Source organism: Nipponia nippon, unplaced genomic scaffold (assembly GCF_047370975.1).
Source record: "Nipponia nippon isolate SJK-2023a ecotype South Korea unplaced genomic scaffold, ASM4737097v1 scaffold_1, whole genome shotgun sequence".
In the NCBI taxonomy this organism is placed as follows: Eukaryota; Metazoa; Chordata; class Aves; order Pelecaniformes; family Threskiornithidae; genus Nipponia; species Nipponia nippon.
The window spans coordinates 113,025,960-113,048,500 of NW_028262290.1; the positions used below are offsets into that span (position 1 = coordinate 113,025,960).

General features: G+C 39.7%; 1 protein-coding gene across 8 annotated transcripts in view; it reads right to left on the minus strand.

Annotated features, from left to right (window-relative positions):
• The window catches only part of PDE1C (phosphodiesterase 1C), a 352,044-nt gene that overhangs the window by 191,701 nt on the left and 137,802 nt on the right, over nt 1–22,541 (minus strand). For 3 of the 8 annotated variants that reach the window (XM_087767403.1, XM_087767422.1, XM_087767413.1), the window contains one exon: nt 10,074–10,136. The exons of the other annotated variants lie outside the window; for them this stretch is intronic. In XM_087767403.1, the coding sequence (XP_087623529.1) occupies nt 10,074–10,136 (63 nt within the window). The remainder of the gene's footprint in view (nt 1–10,073; nt 10,137–22,541) is intronic. 8 annotated transcript variants of the gene reach the window in all.

A 22,541-nucleotide genomic window follows, 5' to 3' on the forward strand; every position in this document is an offset into this window, starting at 1 on the left:
TATTATAGCTGGATTACTTATCAAATAGCACTTGTGGAAGTCTCTATCTTCAAATAGGAAGTAAGAGTAAAGTAGAAGTAGGAGTAAAGGGAATTCACAGAAGTATTGTATTCTACACAAAACTTTTTAAAGTTTGTTCATTTGTTTTTTTTTTTTAAACTCTGCCTAGGACAAGTATGTTCAACATTTATGGCATACAGGCTTTTAAAAATGACCTTTTTATCATGAGGTAGAACGCTGTCAAAGGAGAGAGGAGAAAAGCTGGAAAGCTGGTTTTGTATGATGAGACTGCATTGTAAACTCATCAGGAAAGGAACAGTGCACATTGGTACACGTTGTCGCAGTTCTGGCACTGCAAATCTGATTTTAATTGGGACCCCCAGGCACTTCTAAGTTAAAAACAACAAAGAGCAGCTCCAGTAATATTGAAAAATGATCCAAATCTGGAAATCTCGGCTATCAACTCAAAAGAACATTTTGGCCTCAATCTTTGGGCAGTTGTTCTTTTGTTGTGTTGGGGTTTTTTTTGTTTTTGTTTTTTTTAATTTCCACCGCAAATTGACATTTTAGTGAAAATATATTTAGGCCCAAATCCAGTTTTCTATTGAAAAATAGATTAAAACACAAAATTGAGCTAGCCCTACCCTTACATTACTATTGATACCGAAGGAAGAATATTAAATGTAGAAGGCTGAAATCTTATCAGAAGTTCTAGGACTAAAAGACATGTCTATAAACCACCTTTAGAATAATGGAGGCAACTTAGAAGTGTATTGGTGGTAATTCTCAAAATGTGCAAACTTCACATGGGATACATAGGATTATGGATATGATGTCATCAGTAGCTTTGATCTGTCCTTACACTTCTCTATACTGGCCTTAAGCAATAGCTTAAACACTTACTGTAGCTAACTGCAAGAGAGAATTGGTACATCCATGGGAAAAGAACAGTTTTTAAATGCAAACTCTACCTTTTTATTACTCTATTTCAAATCAAATTCTCCATGAAGAGCAAACATTTATTTTTTTTTTTAAAGAAGTTAACCTTTGCAGTTTGGGAGATTTATTTTCAATGTAAATGGTTGTTTCTAAGTTGAGTGCTTGCTTGGCCACTTGACTAGTCAAGCATCTAAAAAGAGGGAAAGTCAAATGCAAGATAGCAGCACTAAGAGATTTTCTATAAATATGAAAAAATAATACGTTGTATAGATCTGTGTGATATTAATTCACAGGGATTCTAATTACCAAATGTAAAAAGAGGGAAAGTCAAATGCAAGACAGCAGCACTAAGAGATTTTCTTTAAATATGAAAAAATAATATGTTGTATGGATCTGTGTGATATTAATTCACAGGGATTCTAATTACCAAAGTAATGCTGGGCCTTTTGAAAAAAAATATCTATTCTAAACATCACCTTTTATCTCCTAATTTATCCTAAGCATATAAGAACTGTTTTGTTGCATGAGAAGACTTAAACTTTCCCTTTACAGCTCATTATAAACTACGTTTTCTTGTCGGTATAAAAGAAGTCCTCACTCACCCAGTTTGCTTTTGTATTCCACCAGAATTGCCTCTCTCCAGTTGCCACAAAGGAAAATAAGAACTGCCATCCTAATATAGGTCAATGTCCAAATCTACCCAAAATCCCTCTTCAAAGGTAGTAAATAGCAGATGTCCATATGTATAAAACTCCCCTAATGGATATTTATGCCATAAACCACTATTCTTTAGCCCACACAAATCAATTTACCTCCAGTCAAGATGTAAAACTCTGAAGAACAATGAGTGTCTCCAGATTTCACCTCGCTAAGCATTAACATGAAACTGCAACATCTGTATACATGGCAGGCTCACTGAGCGGCCTGAAAACTGCATGCACACATTTCTATTTACTCTTTTCCCCCCCTTTTCCTCAGCCACTCTCTCATTTGTCTTGTCCAGCCATGGCATTGCTGGACAGGCTTTAGAACACCATTTTGAAACAGCCTCTAGCACAACAGAGCACAATCTGCATGCTGAGCATAGAGGCTTCAGTCAACCCTAAAATGAGCCACATGCATGTTTTGTAAAACTGGCTTAAGAGAGGAAAACTTACGTATTTCCTTTTCCCTTTCTCTCCCCAACATGCTCTTAAATTTCTCCCCACAAAGCTTATGGGAGTTAAAAAAAAAAACAAAAACATCATCTTGTGTAGGTCATACATGAAAATTGACATTTTAAACTTTTTTTCTATTGAAATATTTAAAACTTATCAAAAAAACTCAGCATTTGAGGAAAAAAAAATAAAAAATCAGACTTAGCCTGACAAGTTCTCAAGAGCAGAAGAGTGAAAATTGCACATACAGGTCTGTGCCCCACATGGCTCCCAATAGGTCATTCCCAACAAGTAAACATTGAGTTTAATTAGCAACAACCCATACCCAGTTTTCAGGAGATGAGCACAGCAGAAGGGGTTCAGTTCTTATGTGACAGATGAGCTTTTCATAGAGTTATGAGCTGAAAATCCCAGCCCTGTACCCAGTCCTCTCAAACATGCACAGCCTTTGCCTAGACAGCTTAATTTAGATGGGTTCCCTACAACATGTGGGCAACCATGGAAAAAGCAAACAATGTTTGGAGATAAAGAATTCGTGTCCCTCAAAAAAGGCTGAAATGTTTTCCCAGCCCGCTCCTTCAGCTGCCCATCTGTTATCACACGCTGTATGTCAAACTTGATCTCAGGACCGTCGGCACAAAAGGACATGACAGACTCAAGTGGGTGATGCGAATAAGGAGTGACATTTGCAACATTAATAACGCGAGCTGGAGAGATTAATCAGCGGCTCTGACCCCTGCTGCTCTACCCAGTAACTATTTCCATGACAAAAAGAAGCAGTCTACCCCTCTATTATCTTATTACTCCAGACTGTGGAAGTAATGTTTTTGCATATGTGATAGATGGAGGAAGAGGTAAAGTAGCGTAGAGATACATGCCTGGAGGCAGGCTTGTTTGTCTAAAGGCTTCTTAATTTTCTGTCACATTTTGGTCCAATAAAATATACTACCCCTCCCTCCAGACTCTGCCTGTTACTGCGCAGGCCATTAATATTGCAATTACGTATGGTATTCTGTCTGCATCAGTACAATAATGTATCACTTAAAGACTTCACTTGCAGTTTAGCAGTAACCCCTCTTCAACACATTGGGACTATTTGTCAGTTAAATATTTCATCTGATACATCCCAAAGCAGGAAATTAATAGACCATCTGCATACCCATCATCCATTCACTGTGCAAAATTCCTCTTCATAAGCCTCCTTTCAAAGCCAATGCAATCTGATTACAAGCATCTAATGACAGTTTATCCCAAAAATACCTTGAATAACAATTGCCCTTCTCTTCCCCAAGTCTGTGCCATGACATAATTCGGATTGGAGGCAATGAGCCTGTAACAAAATTACACATCAAAACCCTAAACAGGAGTCAATGCATGTTTTAGTAAAAGGCAAGGGCCGCGTTCTTGCCATTCTGCTGTGGATGCGTAATGCCCCACTCTGCGTGAAGCCCCCTTTATGGTTTTAGGACTATCCAAGTGTTAAGGTGCCAGGGAGCCTGAATGAGAGGAACTCAGTCTGACTCAAAGCCAAAATGTATTAGAAACGTAACAAGTGATTTACATGCTCATCTCCTGGAAAGAGTGACTAGCTTTGAAATTTCAGAGCATTTTGCAATACAATCCAATCAAGCTCAAATTCATCTGAAACGTCCAGAAATCTACTGCCCATCAGAAAAATGAGTTAAACATTCAAACACGTGCACTTTTCCTTTTCTTCTTGCCTAAAACATCCTCTTCCCTTGGTCTCGGTTTGCTCTCTTTTCATTTCATCCTTCTGCCATCCAGTATTAGCTCATGAGATACAAGGCATTCAACTCTCTGACACTGCTACTTTCTTTCTAAAAAGTTTTAATGAAAAAAGTTTGCAGGCACTATAATTAAATCAAAATAGTGTAGGATCACTTGTGATTTTCAACAAGCTGCCAGCCTTTTTTCTCATCACTTTTTCTCCCTTTCTACAATTAAAAAAATAAGAGTATTTTTCAGATCAGTCTGCAGAAATAAATTTCACTTTGGAATTCACGCATGTGTTCTTTAAAAATCACTCAGCTGAATCAAATTCATATCTGAATGACAATGAACGATTACACAGTTATTGAAGAGGAGTTCACTTTCTCTAATCATCCTGTATATTGAAAAGGAAAAAAAATTACAAAAAATGTCTTTTACTCTAACAGAGAGATTAAAAAAAAAAAGAAAAGAAATATACTCTGAAAAAATTGTGCAGAATATTAATGGAGTCTCCATCATCATCTTAAAAGGTTTTAACAATCCCTAGGGTTGAATTCTCACGCTGCAGTTCTGGATACCTGAATGTAAAATTAACATTGGTACAATATAATCTTGCTGCTCCTCATTCACTTCTCTACTAACTCGGCTTTCTTATAGCGCTTTCAGACACAGATTTAAGAACATTCGACTGCTGAACTACTCAGCTGTGTCTCTCACTTGGCACATACTGCCCTTCAGATAGGAGCGTATCTACAAACTGTGGCAAAAACTGCTCGTAAAGTGAAGTGCGGAGCTCATCAGTATGGACAGACTTTATGGCCTTCTGAAAAGACTTCTTATATATATACTAGCTGCAAATATTCTCATTTGTTGTAGAAGCAGCAAGCACCACTGTGAATCCTAATGAACTTTTTGACTTACAAATACACAGCTTGATAGGACACAGTTATATTTATCAAATTGAAAGAATTGCTTCTCAATTACTTTCGTCTCCTCTGGTCATTATTCTACAGGACAGAGCTAATGCCTGCTCTATCTCAGTAGCTGTTTCTAGAACACCAAAATATCCACTCTGATTTATCTCATCTTTAAATAAAATTGTCCCCATCTTTCTAATCTTTCCTTACGCGGAAGCCTCATCATTTTTGCCACCAGGCTCTGGAATCCTCTTCTGTCTGCTCTACTTTTTATATCACAGAGAGTTACCAGGAAACCCAATATTCACAGGGCAGGAGGCCCATCACTTCCCAGAAGTGCTCTTCAAGCTTTTGAATATTATGTCCCATCATCCATTTGCTTTCTGACTAGCTTTGCACACTAAGCAGAGCTTGTCCTTCCAGGAATTCTGTCCAGAGTCAGCATCCTCACGCAAAAGGCGACAAAAGGCAAGGCACCACTTAAGAGGCCTTTAACCTATGAACTACTTGCAAGACATATACAGCTCTAATGCCAATCCAAAAAGGCTGTTTCACCTCATTTATTGGTACCAGTAGGTAGCAAAAGCCTGGCCAGGCACCACCGCAATGTATCCTTGATACTAGGTGTCTGGGAAAGCCTAGAGCCATCATTAAAAAGAATTTGCTGGCTAGTGATTTGAAAAAGTCCTTGCAAGAGCAACTCCATTGTTTCTGCCAGTGTAAGTGGATATCCAGGGTGTTTTGATACTTATTGCCTCCATTATATGCCAGTTATTGCCACTACGCTCTAGAAGAAATTACACTGCACACATTTGAAGAATATTCATAATCTGTATCTCAGACTGATACATACACGATGCAACCATTTTGTACCAGAATTAGAAAAGCTCAGTGGCTTATCATGGACTGAGCTGTTTGGAAAACAAGGACACTGACTCACAAAAGAGAAACAAAAAAGAAAATTGAGGCTTCAGAAGTTTACTTCTAATGCCAACAAGAAATGAAATTGAGCTCTCTTCCAAGTGTTGTGAAAGCAAAATGGCAACCTAGTGCCGATGCTTGAACTTGAGTTTCTTGTGTGTCAGCTGAGTAACTTAACCACCCAGACAATATCCTCCAACTTACGGTTCCTCTATCCCCTTCAGATGGCTGTCCCAAACCAGATTTTTTTTTTTCCCTAACAGAAGTTCCATTTTAACCAATATGAATCTGGAAAACAGTTCCGTATCATTTAAGAGAAATTTTGAAGTACTTGATCAGTCTAGTCAGAGGCGATAAACTGAGAACAGGCTGTAACTGAAGCGTGAGGAATATTTTGAAAATAACATTGTGCGTTGTTTCGGCCGCTGCAAGGTTTTTCTGAATGGCGGTGGAGTACTGCAAAATGATAAACATGCACTCACACATACCACAGACTTACTTCAAAGGTATTAATAATGACATTTGCAAGAATTCAGGAGTAGGGAAGAGTCTATGCTATCCTAGAACAGGATGCACTTGAAACTCAAAAAAAGCTATAAATCTCCTGCACTATAAATGTCCAAAAGCAATATAGGGATGTTAATTCTAAAGAGCATGGGCAGGCTGCCTCTGCTTGATTTGCTGACTTTCAGAGGAAGATCTATTAACACTCAATACATCAGATCCACTCCTTCCTGCCAAAGGCAGACACTGGGAAGTGCTGCACACTGCACTATCTGTTCACTTCTGTAACACCACAGGAGCAACCACGGTTAAATAACATTAAAGCAGATTAACTGCAGCAAAAATTATAATGGACCAAAGCTGAAAGTCCCAATTGGTCAAGCCAAAGGCAGTAAGAGACTTCATTGCTCAATGCAGTGGGAAAATCAAGGTCTCAGATATGGAATATGGAAATACCCCACCATGAGCACTTCACGCACACTTCCTTTTTGTACCCATCATCTTGAAATACAGTAATCACAAAACTATATCATCTCTTCACCACTTGCCAGCGATAACGCACTAGGGCTCGTTATAAATAGCTTTTGATGTAAGCATCAAGAATAGGGTGGCTTGGTTGGTTAGTTGGTTTTGTTGGAGGGTTTTTTGCTTTTTTTTTTTTTTTTTTTTTTTAAGAAGATTCCACTCTTTGCACCTATTTTTGCGTTCAAGGTAGTTTCCAGGATAGAAGAGAACAGAATATTTGCAAATGTGCAGAGAGGCAGCTAACAGACCTGCAACAATTTCCAGACTACTTCTTCAGCAAAACTCTTCAGGAAACATCTGGTGACTTGTTGCTGTTGTTGAGGGTTAACTTCTGCAGTCTGCTATATGCTTTTTGCCTCTGACAGCTCCAACAGTCAGCCTTTGTTGGCTGCTTTCTGACTTACCCATAGCTTTTGTCTACAACAGACTGCTGATCAAGGACTGCCAAGCACTTATTGCAATCATTGCTTGGCAGGAGCTATATAACCAACAGGCAAAGCGCTGCTAACAGTGTCCCAGCAGCTGTTGCTGCAGGAGTGCAAAGGAGCCCAGAACCTCTGCTGAGGACTGTGCACTAACAGTGGTGATGTGCCGTGTGGTCTCCAACACCAGCTGGAGCAAGCGGCCTTGACACATTGCGGGCCTTGAGTCAAACAGCACTACTGAGCAAGGATGCCACTGTTCAGGTCTGAGGCTGCAAGAAGTGCCTGCTGCCCCTGCCTGAGGCTGGGACCAGTGGTTTCCTCCCCTGTGGGAAGTATGCTGTGGTTGTGGCACTCGACTGCCAGGTGAAGGAGCTGTGAGAAGAGGTGAGCATGCACACCATCAGGGAGGATGAACAGGAGATCAATGTGGTCTTTGCAGAGACCCTGCACATCTAAGAATCCAAAACCTGCATTGCAAGGCAGGAGGGAAATCTAGAGACTACCCTCAATGGATCAAAACTCCCAAGATGGGGGAAGACTGAAACTTGTCATTTCTAGCAAGATAACCGGGGCTTCTTCTCCACTTCTAGTTCTGGAAACAGGGAAGAAAGGTCACCTTGCATCAAGGTAGGTATCAAAGCTAGCTAAACCTCAACCAAGAATAGCTTGCTGGAGAATAGCTGTTGGAGACTCCTTCCTGCAAGGGAGAGAGGAATCCTTCTGATGGTTTGACCTGTTGTCTCAGGTTTGCTGCTTGTCTGGGATGTGGCGAAGAAATTGTTGAGTCTTTTCCAGTCCTCAGACCATCACCCCCCCACTGCTCATCTATGTAAGCATCATAAACAAACAGGAGGAACTAAAGCTCCACACGCAGTCACAGAACTGCGGCATGGTTGGAATAACAGACACGGTGGGATGGCTTGCACAACTGGCATGCTGTGATGGACAGGTGTATGCCCTCTTCAGGAAAAGCAGGCAGGGAAAAGAGCAGGGGTTGGCCCTCTATCTGAAGGAGCAGCTCAAATGGCATCATGGCCAGACTCAGGCCATCCAGGATATTTCTGGGTGGTGTCAAGAACAACTTCTTGATTTGAGCACTAGAGGGCCAACAAGGGGTGAAGAACTTTTTCTCCCTGGGGCAGCAGAACAGAGGATTTGTGCAGGATTGATCCTTGGAGATTTTCCAGACCCATCTGGATACATCCCCAAGCAACCTGGTCTGAGCTCATTGCTGAGCCTGTCTTGAGTAGGAGACTGGAGTAAGGACCCCCTCAGGTCCCTTCCAACTTGAAGGACTCTGGGGGAAAAAATCGTCTAATTCAGTGGCAATCACACATCTGTCTGCAAGGAAAAGGTGGTAGTCAGAGGTAGGTAAATTTATCCACATGCATGCAATTATGTAAATTTTCCTTTTTAGTAAAAATTACATGCATTTACATGAGACAGAGGTGTTAGAGGCTTACATTTAAGACAAATAAGCACAAAAGTAAACTCCAGATAATCTACCATTAACTAAACTAGGATAACACTCCTACACTTAAGTTATTCCACAGAAAAGTTCCCTAATAAATGTACAAAATGCCTTATGAGATATAAGGCTCAGGTTCATAGTCCTGACCCCACAGCCTGTGTTATTGTATTTATGTGTGTGCGTGTGTATATATATATATATATATATGTGCCTGTAGAACTGAGCAGGGCAAAGCAGGGCTGGAGTCACATCACCTAACACTGGCCATCTAAATAGATGTTTACTCTTTTCTCCAAGGTTTTCTCCTTAAGCTCCCTCTACAGTAGCTTGCACAAGAGTCACCTTCCACTAAATCTCCCCTTGGCAGACAAATGCAATTAGGCAAGATGAATTCCACGCTTAACAAGAGCTGTTAACAAAATCAACTAAGCACTTAAAGCCCAACACTGTAGTGAAAACAACTGTCCCTAATAATATTAAACAGGCTGTAAGTGAACTCATAGCAAGTGCGTGGCAAGCAATAATTCTTCCAATTCCTCTCATTTATTCCTCAGGGTTTCCCAGTATGACTTGTTGGTTTAGACTTGTCTTGCTTAGACTGTTAATTCTCTTCAGGGCTGGGGACTGTTCATATTACTTATCTAACCCAGCACTTGTGCCACAGTTTAATCTCAAACACTTGTATTAGTTGCATATCTCTCTACCCTGAAAGCCACTCTACCTTTCAGCAATTATCTCTGTGAGATAATTAACTTAGTACATATACAGAGTTCACTGAAAACAGAGAGACAAGACGACGTCTAAAGTGTGAAGCAGGCTGTGCACAGAAACGTTGAGACAGTGAGAACAACCAAAGGCAGTATTTCTAAGGCAGGCAGGCTTTGGTGGTAGTCTTCCAGCTCAACCCCAACTCCAGCCTTAGCTCCACCCCCACACCTCAGCACCCCAGCCTTCATTTGCATCTCTGTTTCGCGATTCAGATGTAAAATATCCTTTTATCTGGAAGTTCATTTTGCAACCAGGATCCAGCATGAGGCCAGAATGAGGGCCTAAGACACAATTTTTCTGATTGAGCATCTTGGCATTTGAGCTGTCATTTACATGGTATGGGAGCTCACGTCGTTACAGTCACCTCGTACAGTCCTAATGATAAGCCTACGGGAGGTGGGTGCCAGGGGGAGGACAGAAAGAAACAGATGAGAGGAGAACTCTCGTCTCCAAAAGCCTAGCCTAGGAGAGCTGGTTGCACACCTTTAACGTGAACTAGGCATTTAGCAATCATCTCAAAAGCCTAAACGGGAAATGTTGCTCAAAGTGAAATAAGTGAAAATTTTTTTTAAGATCCAGAGTTTCACCCTATTTATTTCCTCCTCTGTAAAGGCACACAAACAGGCTCTTGTCAAAAACCTAAGCAAAAGTTTTGCCATCCTGCCTTTGCCTGCCCCGCTACGCTCCGCGCCCACACATGCACACAGTGACTGACCGTATGTGAATTATCAGACTGTGGAGTCGCTCAAATGTGATGACTGTTTCCCATAACAAGCTCCTGAAATAAAGAAAGTCCGTCAGCTCTCCAGCATTTATCACGGTACCTTTCTGTAGGGGAAGAAAAGAGTCTGAACTCGGAATGTTTTTATAAAGGCTAGAACAGCATATGTTGTACTTTTCAAGATACAAGATGTAACTCTTAACAAGTTGAATGCTGACTGTTAGATGTCCTTGTGCATTTGTACAGTGGAAAAAATGAACAAAGTCTTTTAAGCCCCTTGTGAAGTTTCAGTGAGGGTGTGACTGATGGCCCTTAACATTTTAAAAATCCTTCTTTAAAATATGAAGGAAGTCTACTATTTCTTTCCGTAAATAATACCTTTCAAAGTTTTATTCGTGCCTGGAATGGATTCAGTATTTTAAGTGAAGTAAACATTGTTTCATAATCTGAGGAGTGCCAAACAACAAAATATTTCTCCTCTAATTTATTTCTGTTATATAACATTAGTTTATAATGTTACAGGCAAGTAAGTGGAAAACATCCAGCAGACCAATTTTTATGACATCTTACTAGATTAGCAGTAGACAGAGGATTTAAAAAAAAAAATTAATGTGAGATGAAGAAAGATTAATTAAATAATTTTAGTGATTAAAAATAAATAAAAATTAGTGATAAAAACTGACCTATCAAATTTAATAAACCATTTAGTTAAGGTTTAGAGATACTCTGAACCAACGCTAAAAGTGAACCTCAGGTCATTTGAAAAAGCTCCCACAGATCTGCAAACCTGCTGCTGATTATCCCCAAGCTAACAAATAGGAGGACTGGAGTGTTAAACATATCACACAAAGCAAAGGGGAAGTACGACTTCTACGCAAGGTCATGCTGCCTAAACCACAATACTTCCTTGCGAATGTATTTTTCCAGAAAGGGCAAGCATAACTTCCCTTCTGCAAGGTCTGTAGCTTATTATTCTCTGCGATGATTCACACTGTACGATAACATTCCTATTTGAAAAACAGAACCAGTGCAACTTTAAAACAAGTACGTATTTCCATTCAGGACACTGTAAGTTTAAGTTGATGAGCTGTTTGATCCTCTGAAGACCTATACAATCGCTCTATTTGATAATCTACCCAGCTGCCTAGGTTGGTTTTCCCCTTTTATTATGGCTGTATCCTTTGGATAGGATACCAGCGGCATACCACTGAATCCTTATGAGACTCTCCACATGGCCTGTGGCATATGTTAAGTCAAAAAGCAGGTAATAACAAGTATTATTGGAACTATTCAGCAGTACTGGCAAAGTTTCAAGCCAAAGGTTTCCAAAGAGCGCAGCTTGGGAAGTGTTGATAAGACCCAGGCAGTAAACAGACACTGAAGAAATGTCTCAGGAATGGCAATGTGAAGTGACAGTTCAAGCTAACTTACCACAATGAGATTATTTTATCTCTCTGTACTGTGAAAAATAATACGTCACCGCTGTTCTTAGTAAGTGACAGAACGAGGTGCTGCAGTCCCATGCAAGAGTAAGTAGCTCACAGGGAGGGGAAAAAATGCTGCATAGGACACAGTCTTTGCATGGGTTTCTTCCATTTCTCACCAAGGATAATTTTAATCAGTTAGAGGTTTTGCATAGCCACCAAGCCATATCCACATAGTACAAAACAGGCTGTGTGCTGCCTACAAAGCGTGCTTTAGCGTGGCTTAGGAACAGTCAGTATGAAGGAAGACAGTTAACTTATTCAAAGGGCAAGAGGTAAAACAGCTTTATGGTATCTTCAGTCACAACCACTAGTTTCACTGATGACTGTAAATGTGTGATGAGAACGCTTCTGAGAAGATGATCTCCCGGAAGATTTCTCACCGTGCACACGCCTGGTGTGTGAGGAAGCTGCCACATGATCTCTGCGCACTGATACAGTCACAGAGCTGCATTTAGACCTGAGCAATTATCTACTGTACAGTTCTCCTCCTAAAAGCTCTGCTTCAAAACCATCAGCTTTTAAAAAATGAATCACTCCTAGCCAGAAGAGTGTTTAATCAACATTCACTTATGTGCTTGGTCATTCCACTTTTTGAGAAGGCGGTGGTCATTATAACTGCCTAAGAGGTATTCTTGGAGATGAGAGCTTCTTGCCTCTCCCAGAAAGTTTTGGGCCAGTGTCTCCTCACACTAGCTTGGAACAGCCAGTGTTGAAATCTATGTCCAACATAGCCTGAAAACAGACGGTTATGATATATATAATTTGGGATAAAATGGTTTTCAAATAACAGAATGATATATTAGATAACAAATTGGAGCAGACAGAGCGCGTTGAGTCTCCACGTGTTAGCCAGCCAAGAGAATTCTGTGTTCCTCCTTGCATTAGAGAGCCCTCTTAAAGACTTTTAAACACATGCACTAAGATAAGGTATAGGATGCATTAAACCCATCTATTTCACATCTAGACTAGGCATCATAGTTTGGTACTGCTTGTGGGATATAGATATGTGTGGGAAAACTACTTAAGTCATCAAACTGATTTCCTGTAAACCACTTAACAGCCTTGACTGCAACCTGGACTGGTTTTCATGTTGTTGAAAATGCTGAGGAGCCCTATAATTCACCCTTGCTTTCTCAGTACTGCCCACTCATTTCCTCCTTTCCTTCGTTGCCTACAAATACGTATTCACACACAGATCACATTTCCTATTACCATTACTTTTCCAGCATTAAGTATGATTTTGATACTACAGTAATAGGAAAACATTTAAATAATACCTTTGTCCTGATACTGACCTAAGATGTCTCTATAGCACCTAGAAGGTTGGTTGTTCAGCAAAACCCAGTTTGCAACTGTATTTCAGCCTAAATTTACACAGTGACAAGGGTGGCAATCAGTCACCTAAACGAACCTATGTGGGGGCATTTGAAGTGCCCTCAGCATCCAAAGCATCTGCAGTGGGTTGGCACACAAGACACAAAACACACAGAAGACCCTTTTGAAGCCATAGGCCACGTGGCTTTGTGAAACAACATAGGATGTCTATGTGTCAGCAATTAAGTCCCCTGTTTGACGTTAAATCTGTGGGAGTTTAACTGATAGAGCTAGAAGACACACTTCCAGACTTACAAATCCTTCTTCAGATCCGAGAGACAGCTAACACCTAATAACTGTGATAACTATTTTTCTGATAAAATAACAAGCTTTCTACTTTTCAGTGAGCTGAGCTCCAACTCAATTTCAGAACACTAGTAACCTATATTCATTCAAGAGAAAAACTCCTTGGATGGGGGAAACACTGCTGAACTGAAACACAGATTTATTAAAAGCTGTATTACATAGTTATGGCTGTTCAAGTGCCTTCTTATTCAAAATGTTTGTTAGACATCTTTCTTACAGAAGAGTAATGCCTAACAGTATAGTTAAACTAACTTCATTTGGTGTCTTTCTGTCTTCCCTTGATACAACTCTAGCAGCAATTGGAAGAACCCTGTGTATTCCTGACCAAAATATGGATGCCATTTATTAATCCACTGAAAATGCGTGTCACTTCCAAACATTAATTATTTTAGTTCAAAGCAAAAATATTACATTTTTGTCTCCTATTGAGTTCGTGCTTTCCTTAATGTTCTATGTCTGTTCCTCAAGCTGAGATCCTTCCACAGAGACAGACCCATCGTACACTCATAAAACCTGATGCCTGGGTAGCACATTCCCAATTCAGATTGAAAGCTTTTGCTGAATACGTGTGCATATGATGCTTTGAAGAAGCATGCTCTCCTAATTACATCCTTTCAACAAACAACTGGAAGAATAAGCAGGTGAATGCTGTAAAGTCTGCTCAAACAAAAGAGTTTTCCAAATTAAGAATGGGCAGTTGCATATATGCAGACATCACAAAGTCTGCATCAGAAAAAGCCAGTCATGTCTGTTTACCCTGTTTTCTCCATTTTCTTCAGCACACAGGACTTTACCAGCTGATTCACCAAGCAAGTTCCCCATCCACTCTCAATATATGGCAATCCAGATGTTAATCACAGCCCTACTGAAGTGTCATGCTAGAGGACAAGACAGTTTAATATGGTTTAGCTTATATTATTCCTGCTTCTGCTTCACTCTCAACTTCTAACACCTCCTTTCAGATGAAAGGACTGAAGAAATTTGTCATCTTTTCTTCCACCTACACCTTTTGCAGCCACAAATCCTCTATGTGCAGGTCTGTAGACAGTGTGCAAGGTTTCTCAGAGCCATCCACGTTTCCACCACTGGATTAATAAGAGCAACCCACAGCTTTCCAGCTGCACATGACAGAGGAAAGTGCTTTTGCTAGTGATGTGACAAACTCCCTGCACGTTTCAAACAACTGTGAGATTCTGTACCACCTTCTGTAATTTTTTTTTAACCGTCCTGAATTGGCCCCAAACCACCTGAGACAGCAGCCCCGCCTCGAAGTCTAACCACCACCCAACTCTTATTAATGTGTTAGTAGTAACTGAAGCATTAAATGATAATAAAGCTGCAGTTCAGAAATATCTTTACATCTATTCTTTAAACTCCTCCCAAGCGAAGGTTACTGGACAAGTGATGATGAGGCAAATCCAGCTTTGATGATATTTTCCTTCCAAGATGTTTCAGTTCTGAATTCAGATGACAGCACAGTATCAAGGCTAAGCTGATAAGTAAAGGCTGAACATTGTTTTCTAGAGATAAAAAAGGTGAGAGTTAATGTTGATTGCCACTGGTCTCTCACTGTTTCTCGAGGACACTGACAAAAAGCATAGCATCAGCCTGTCCATAGCTGGCTGGGACAGCATAACTGGGACACTGCACTCCCAGCGTTCAGACCATCCAGCTAAGAACTGGGGTGAAATGAAACTGAACTAAATCACATGCATTGGTAATGGTCATTTGGAAAGTCCTGAGAGATTTGGGAGAGGTCGTTTCTGCCATCATCAAACTTCTTCAGGTTTGGTCCCAAGAGAGTCAAAACCTTCAGGTATTTAGGATTTTCCTCACGAGTGCTCTGCTAGAAACTGTCACATCTCACTTTAAAAACAGGACAGCCGCATCTATTCCATGTATCCTTGTATCTCCAGACTGATGTTCACCGTTCCCAGGTGTGCAATGTGAGGTAGCTGTGACAATCCTTCCAGACCCTGACCTTCAATGATCTCCAGCACTGCCCTCCTCTAGGGGACTGCTGTGTGTGCTGAGGGCAAAGTCCTTCAGGCTCTGGGGATAAAGCTCTCACCTCTGGAAGCCGTGGTGCTTGTCAGCCTTCCAGCCCCTCACCTTGGCAAGCTTTAGGACAGGACTGTAGATGAATTCATCTGGTCCAGCTTTTACGGTTTTCTTTAAAACAGCCATCAAAACGCAGCGTTGCTTGAGATAGCAACAAGGTCGCTGATTAATGATACCTACTGTCACTTCAGTCCTTGGTGTCTTTAAGCTCTGTCAATAAACAGATCGGTGCTTAAGTTCTTCATGCCTCATGAGTCATTAAAATTGAAGCTATAACATGAAATAGAGCAAGTTGTTGTCACCATTGTTTATTAGCGCAGAAACTCCCAGAAGGAGTGTTTGTCATCACAATCTGAAAACATTCACATTATTGCCAGGGGAAGGGAAAAAAAAAAATTAAAAAAATCACAACTGCAATCTGTAAGACGGCTGAAGTACAACCATTCCTATGGCTTAGCCAGCCTAAAGAAAAAGTAGCAACAAGATGATTGCCTTTCAGAGCACGAACAAGGTATTTTTGCGATAGTCTTGGTTTTCTCTTCTAAGCAAATCTACTGCTGGTAAAAGGCTGGAATGACTGCCTAGGAGATCAAACTCACTTACTCATCCATACGCAACACAGTTAGCATTCATAGTCCATATTTTTATTTCATCACTATGCTTTAATCCTGACCTACACAGGCATGGATCAGCAGCGGTTGGACAGTACCTTAGGCTCTGTGCCTGCTCATTCCTTCAGCGTTCTCATGAGAATCAACATGTTGTTTCATTTTGTAGGGGCTTAACCAGATGCTCCGATTCCAATAACTTATTTCACAAAACCATGAGATGTAAATCCATGCTGCTCTGGGGCATGGATCCTACCAGCTCCTGCAGTGGATAGTGGATAAGTATTTCTGTCTTGACTACAGATCAAAACTGGAGAAGAAGTCGTCCTTATTATTCACTAAGTACCACTGGAATTTGTTGGAATGTTATTACATAGCTGAAAAAAAACTCCAATAGGGAAATTACCAGCTCATGTGTAACTCAGTTATAGTAGTATCTGTTTTGACAGGAACAGGAGAAAAAAACCCAGAATTTAAAACCATCTTTTAGCAGACAAAGAAATCAGAATAAATGGATTCCATGTACAGAACTGGTTCACTTGAAATGTTGTCAGCATCTCTCACTTTTTTAAATTCTACTTTGTTTTGACCAAAAAAAGAAGAAAAACAAAGTGCTATCTGCTGTGAATTTTCCCAGGAAGAACAAGCGAGAACCCAAGAAAGAACCACTTCCATCCTATCCACTCATTCCTATTAACATCCCAAACTCTGAAGAGCAACCCAATGAGACAATGGTCTACAAGGCTAGAATAACTGTGTATCACTGATCAGCAAGTCCAGAGAACACTTTCTGCACTGCATAAAGCATTGTTTCTGACAATAAACTTAAAAGAACAGAAATTTTTTTCCCTTTTAAAAATAGCTGGTCCTAATCAAGAAAGTAATTAAACGTAAGCTGAAAACATGTTTTATGTAAATATTAGTCAAGAAAGGTTCCAAAGCTATGAACCTTAATTACGTGCGCCACTAAATCTGAATGTATTGCACAGGAGCACAGAAATAAAATACTTGTACATGTTAAGAGTAATAACCTCAGAAAGAAATCATGATTTAACTATAGCACTTCTATTATGTTCAGACAATTGTTATATCTTCTCTCTGAAGGTATGGTTGTAGGTAGGTGAGGGGGAACGTGGGTTTAACTACTCTATGAATCAGAATGATAATTAGGAATAAGCAGCTATACTAAAAAAAAGCATAAACTTAAAAAAAGGTTTTCTGACCCAGCATTGGAGGCCCAGATGTCCAAAGTCCTGTGCCTATGTCTTGTGAGAAAACAAAGTGCTTCTCTACTATAATTGTTCCCAAAATCTGGCTGAGAAAAAACAAAACAAAACAAAACAAAACAAAACAAAACCCAAACCAAAAACAAAACCCAAACCAAAAACAAAACAAAAAAAGAAACACAAAAAACTCGGAACACATCTTTGGAAATGATTGTGCCAAACATTACTCTTGAGAGCTTGGGATTGGTCTTATAAAACCAGATGCATCAAATGTGCTTATCGTGCACGTACCTGCTCATACGTCTGTGCAACCAGGCACATTGGTATGTCCAAGTATGGTTAAAAAACAAATCCACAATATAAATACCTCAGATATTTTTAGGAAGCCCTTGTGAAGCATAGTATGTGCAGGTTGAGTACACAACAACTGGATGTTCCTACTCCAGAACCTCCTCCCTAGTAGGAGAGTAATTGCTCTTTTGCGGAATGACAGTCTAACATCATCATCCACATTACTTCAAACCCTGGAAAAATACACATGAAATTCTGTAACGGGGTCTGCATCTCTTCCAACTCATCAGTAGATGTTGAGAGAAGGAGATACACCAGCCAAAAACTACAGTAAATTGCTTCTTAATCTTCTCTGTGGTGATGCTCATTCAAGCACGTATTAAGCATATTAATGTGTGATTCCTTTTTAAACTAATACACACACAAAGGAAGCCCAATTCCTTTGCTTCTACTTAAGGGTTATTTTCCATTTTTGGTGTTAATGCTTGGAAGCCAGCCTGTCAAAATACATTACTAGCCATGCTCCCCTGTGCCTGTGGAGATGGCATGGCAGTCAGCAAGGAGCTGCCAATGTTTTCACAAGAGACTCTCATAGATGTTTTCACCTTAATGTGCGATAAATCCTTTGGCCCCGAGAGAGCGCAGTGTCCATGTAGATATGGCATAAAGATCTGGAGGACTTCTTCACCTGTCATCTAATTAAAGTTAAATGCCATCCCCAAGTTATCGTCTCAAAATAGGCAGGATAACAGGGCAAACAAAATGCATTTGTTGGGGGAAATTATTATAATTATTCACAATACTTGGATAGTCTATTGAGAATGTGCTACGGCAAACACAGAGCTTAATCAGTAGAAATCAAACAGAGAGACTCTCTGATGTGGCAATGAGGAAAGAGGTTTATAGCCTTCCCGGATTTGATAAGACTTGTTAGTGGCTCCAGTGTAATCCACATGAAAAGTGAGAAATTTCTCTTGAGAAAAAGTCACTGCCAGGAGATAGCCGATTCTCTCCTGGGGCAAATTATCTCAGCAAGGATGCCTCATCCCTTGTATTTGATAGATTTTTAACGAAGTGCCTCAGGATTCCCTCATCATTTGCAAGGGAGACACACATTTAGGAAGTGAGAGATTTTGAAGCCTGGAAGCTTATATAGGACTTCAATTATTTTGCCCTCCCCCAGAGGAGGTCCCCCAAGTAAAAGCTCACTCCCACATTAACTGTCAAAATAATGACAGTTACTAACAATTTTTTTCTTTCTCCCTCTCTCCTCCTTACCCCCCTAAAAAATGTTGTCCTTTGGTCTGACTGCTAAATCAAAGAGAGGCATTAAAACAACTCATTATCAATTCAAATTGAATTTGAGACACAGCTAAGACATAGGAGTTCTGAATTAGTCATGGAAATGCTGCATCTGAAGGCAATTTAAATGACCAGCTTTTTGTAATTACCCAGTGTACCAAAAATTGCCTAGAAGTTGCTATAACTCATACATTATAAATGCTTGATGAGGAAAATCAATGGGCTACCTACCCACTACTTGCAGCACTGGTTCAGAGGGGTCAGCTCATTAGCAGCTGTTGGGATTATTGGTTTGACCAGATACAATTTAGCGTTCAGTGTAAAAAAAATAGAAATCCATTGAAATTATTTTGTTTTCTTCCTTCTTTTGGCGTTTCATTCCCCACGAACTTCTGGATGCTCAACTGAAGTGTAAAGTGATACAGCCTAAGAGCAGCAAGTAACAGTGGGATCCCAAATCTTATGGTTTCCCACTTGTTTCTTGAGCTTTCCCTTGGAAGGAAAGCTTTTTGACAGACAAGACTCTGTGCTTCTGGGTGTTGTGTGTGTTAGTGGAAGCCCGGTGGGATACAGAGAGTCAAGACTAACACCTGTCTTCCTTATGCTGTGGATTAGAGAAATTCACACACAGTTAGGAAAGAGGGATGAACAAGGGAATGGGAAATGGCAGCTGGGGAAGGAAGGACTGGAGACAGATGTCTTAACATTTGTGTTAACGCTTACTTTCAAGAAATAAAACCAGAATTTTCTTCAGACACTTATGCAGATTTTCTGTGAACATTGAGAGATTATCAAGAAATTGCAAATAAGAGGAAAACGACAAAAAGAGAAGTTCTACAGAACTGCCTCTGCCAACAGTTACATTAAGCTCCAAAAAAAGAAGGCCCCTTCCTAGCGACGTAAACTGCTTTCATCCAGACTTGGGAAATGAACAGTCTGATTATCCATAGAGGGACTGCATGAGTAGCAAGTGTCTTAGCTTCCTCCCTCTTATGCTACCAACACGACCATCAAAGTTAATGTCATTTTCACTAAGGAAGTTTCACTGGGTTTTATGGATCGAATCCAAGTAATTCATTTCTCAGGGGCAAAACAAAAAAAAATTTTTAAAAAAATCAATAGTATTTTACAGGAAGATCATGTCTAGTAGGCAATAATACAGGCCTTAACTGAATTCTTCATTAAGTTTTATTATCCTTCTTATACAAATTATGTGTAAATCACGGAAGAACAACTCCCTGTTAACATCCCTTCACCAAATCCTAATCTAATTCTCCAAAAATGCTTCAGTAGAGGATCTCAGATTATAGAGATCTCAGATCTCGCAAATCTAGGAGCTACAAATAACTTCTGGCAAATTGATACAGTGTCAGTAAAATCTGAATCTAGATGATATCACAACTACATTTTGAAAACCAGCGTCATAAAGACGGAGGAGCAATGCAAAAGCAGGAGTGTGTTATCAGTTCTGCTGAAATGATACTGAAGTTTATGGCTGAATTTCACCTAAACATGAACACATTTAGGAAAAACCCGACCATAACTTTCTTTTCATAGGTAAGGACACTTGTCATCACAGCATTTGAGTAGCATAAGCTACTTTTTCCATTTTCAAATCTGGTAGAGTCCATTCCTTATCAAGCAAGATGTGTTTATTGTTAGAACAAATCCTGCACAAACAGTAATACTTTAGGTATTGTAAATCAGCTGAAAAACTATGCTCAATATATTCAATATTTTAATAGTCATTAATCATTAAGGACTTGTATTTATTGATAATTATTCAGCACTATATAAAAGAGGGAATAAAATTAATTTTAGTAAAATAATAGGAATATATATCAGTAAGAAAGATTTGGTCACTATTTAATCATGTTTCCTAATTATTTTGAACTTAGTCCTGCTCTGGGTAAAGAAGATAAGTCCCATTAGTCATGTCAGGAATCCAAAATTTATACCTTCCTCTACCAGAGCTATCATATTAAGAAGTGGCTGCCACCTTTTAGGGTAGAAAAACTGAGCAAGATTTCAAAAGCGGGAAAAAAATAATGCATGTACTTGTATCCAATCTCACTGCATCTTCCAGCTCTCGTAAACAGAGGGAAATAGGAGAAAGACAGAAAGCGGGATGGTATGTAAAAGCCTCTGTCATCTCCAATGTTTTCCTCTTAGAGAAAGTGTTACAAGAACATAAGCTGGGATTTTCTAGGAGGTAGGTTTCCTCCTCTCCTCTCAACATGAAGTTTCCCTACACATAGCCAACTAATACAAACTTCCTCTGTGAATTAAAGCACAAGCTCCACTTAGCTTTGTTAACTTGAACATAGCCTCTTTTTCAGAGCTGTGTAATGCTGCCAGTATCTGACTGCACTTAAACTACGTTAGAAGATCACTCAGGTTGCAAAGTCAAGCACCCAGAAAGCTAGGAAATACCGAATTAAGGTTGCCAATGTAACTTTAATTTGCCCCTTTCACATGCAGGTTAATTATAAGCTTTACCTACATGACCACGTTCATTTTTTTCCCAAAGCACCTATGATTCTGCACTGCAATAAATACAGACCACTCAACAAATCAATACCCTTTTTACTGAAATTAAGGGTTCATTACATTTAACAGAACCAGCTCCACTTGTAATATTATAGAAGTAAGTCAGCAGATCTCTTTTTGCACAATGCCCAGCAGCCTTGAATTGAAAATTTAACATCAGTTTCCCTGAAAGGCAGAGTTTCAAGAAGTCCTACTGAAGTTAGACAGAGCTGAGGAGGTCTCAGCACCCAATAGACACACTTTACAAAGAATTTTGACACGTCAAGATGTGCCTTGTGTGTGTGTGCTACTGAATAGGATATCAAGCTTTAATGCATCCTATATTGCTGGAGCTGCTCGGATACTATACATAAAGAAAAACTTGAGCGAAGTTGTATTATAATTACTTGCACAGCTTAAGGAATTAGGAGTATTTTTATTATTTGTAATTAAGATAACCTTGCAAGGTCAATAGATAAGCTGTGGAAATGAAATGGTATCAGAACTAAGGACTAAGCATATTGTTAAATCAAGTAAGTTGATGAACTCCAAGAGTTAATCAGGGCCATAGTGATGTTCTCAACCACAGAGAGCTGAAGCAGACAACCTCCGGAGGTCCCCTTCAGTCTACATTATTCTATCAATGGCAGTGACAACTAACTACCGCCACATATAATGCCCTTACTCAGGCAATCAGCTTTGGGAGAGTACTGATGCTTCATTCCAGTGAAGATCTCTTTAGTGTGTCCTAACAGCACTAAAGGACGAGAGTAATCCCAGCACACTTTTCCTCACAGGATCTGGTCCTGAGTAAATGCATAACTTAGATTACCTAGAACGAGACTTGCAAGGCTATAAATTTACCTGCATTTTGAAAGAATCCAAAAGAGAGAGTGGATTGTTTTAATCTAAAGAGGTATCAGCATGAGTAACCTTGAAGATGACTATCAACTGAAGTTGGAAAAAAAAGTACACTTTTCCACTTATTTTGTATGTAAAGTCATTTGTGCATGTATGGTTTGACCGCTTGTGCAACACACTAACATAAAAACGTCACTCTTTTTTTTTTTTTTTTTTTTTAAGGAAGAACATGTTCACATTCACAGTTTCCTCCAAGAGTATATTAACTAAATGCTGGAGCAAACTGGAATTCAGAAGCACAGACATAGATGAGAAAAAATAGGAAAGCGTGGGAAAGGGATGGAAAAGAAGATTTCTGCTTATGAGTTTCCTGCCTGATCATCTGAAGTAGAAATAACAAAACTCTTATGAAAATTA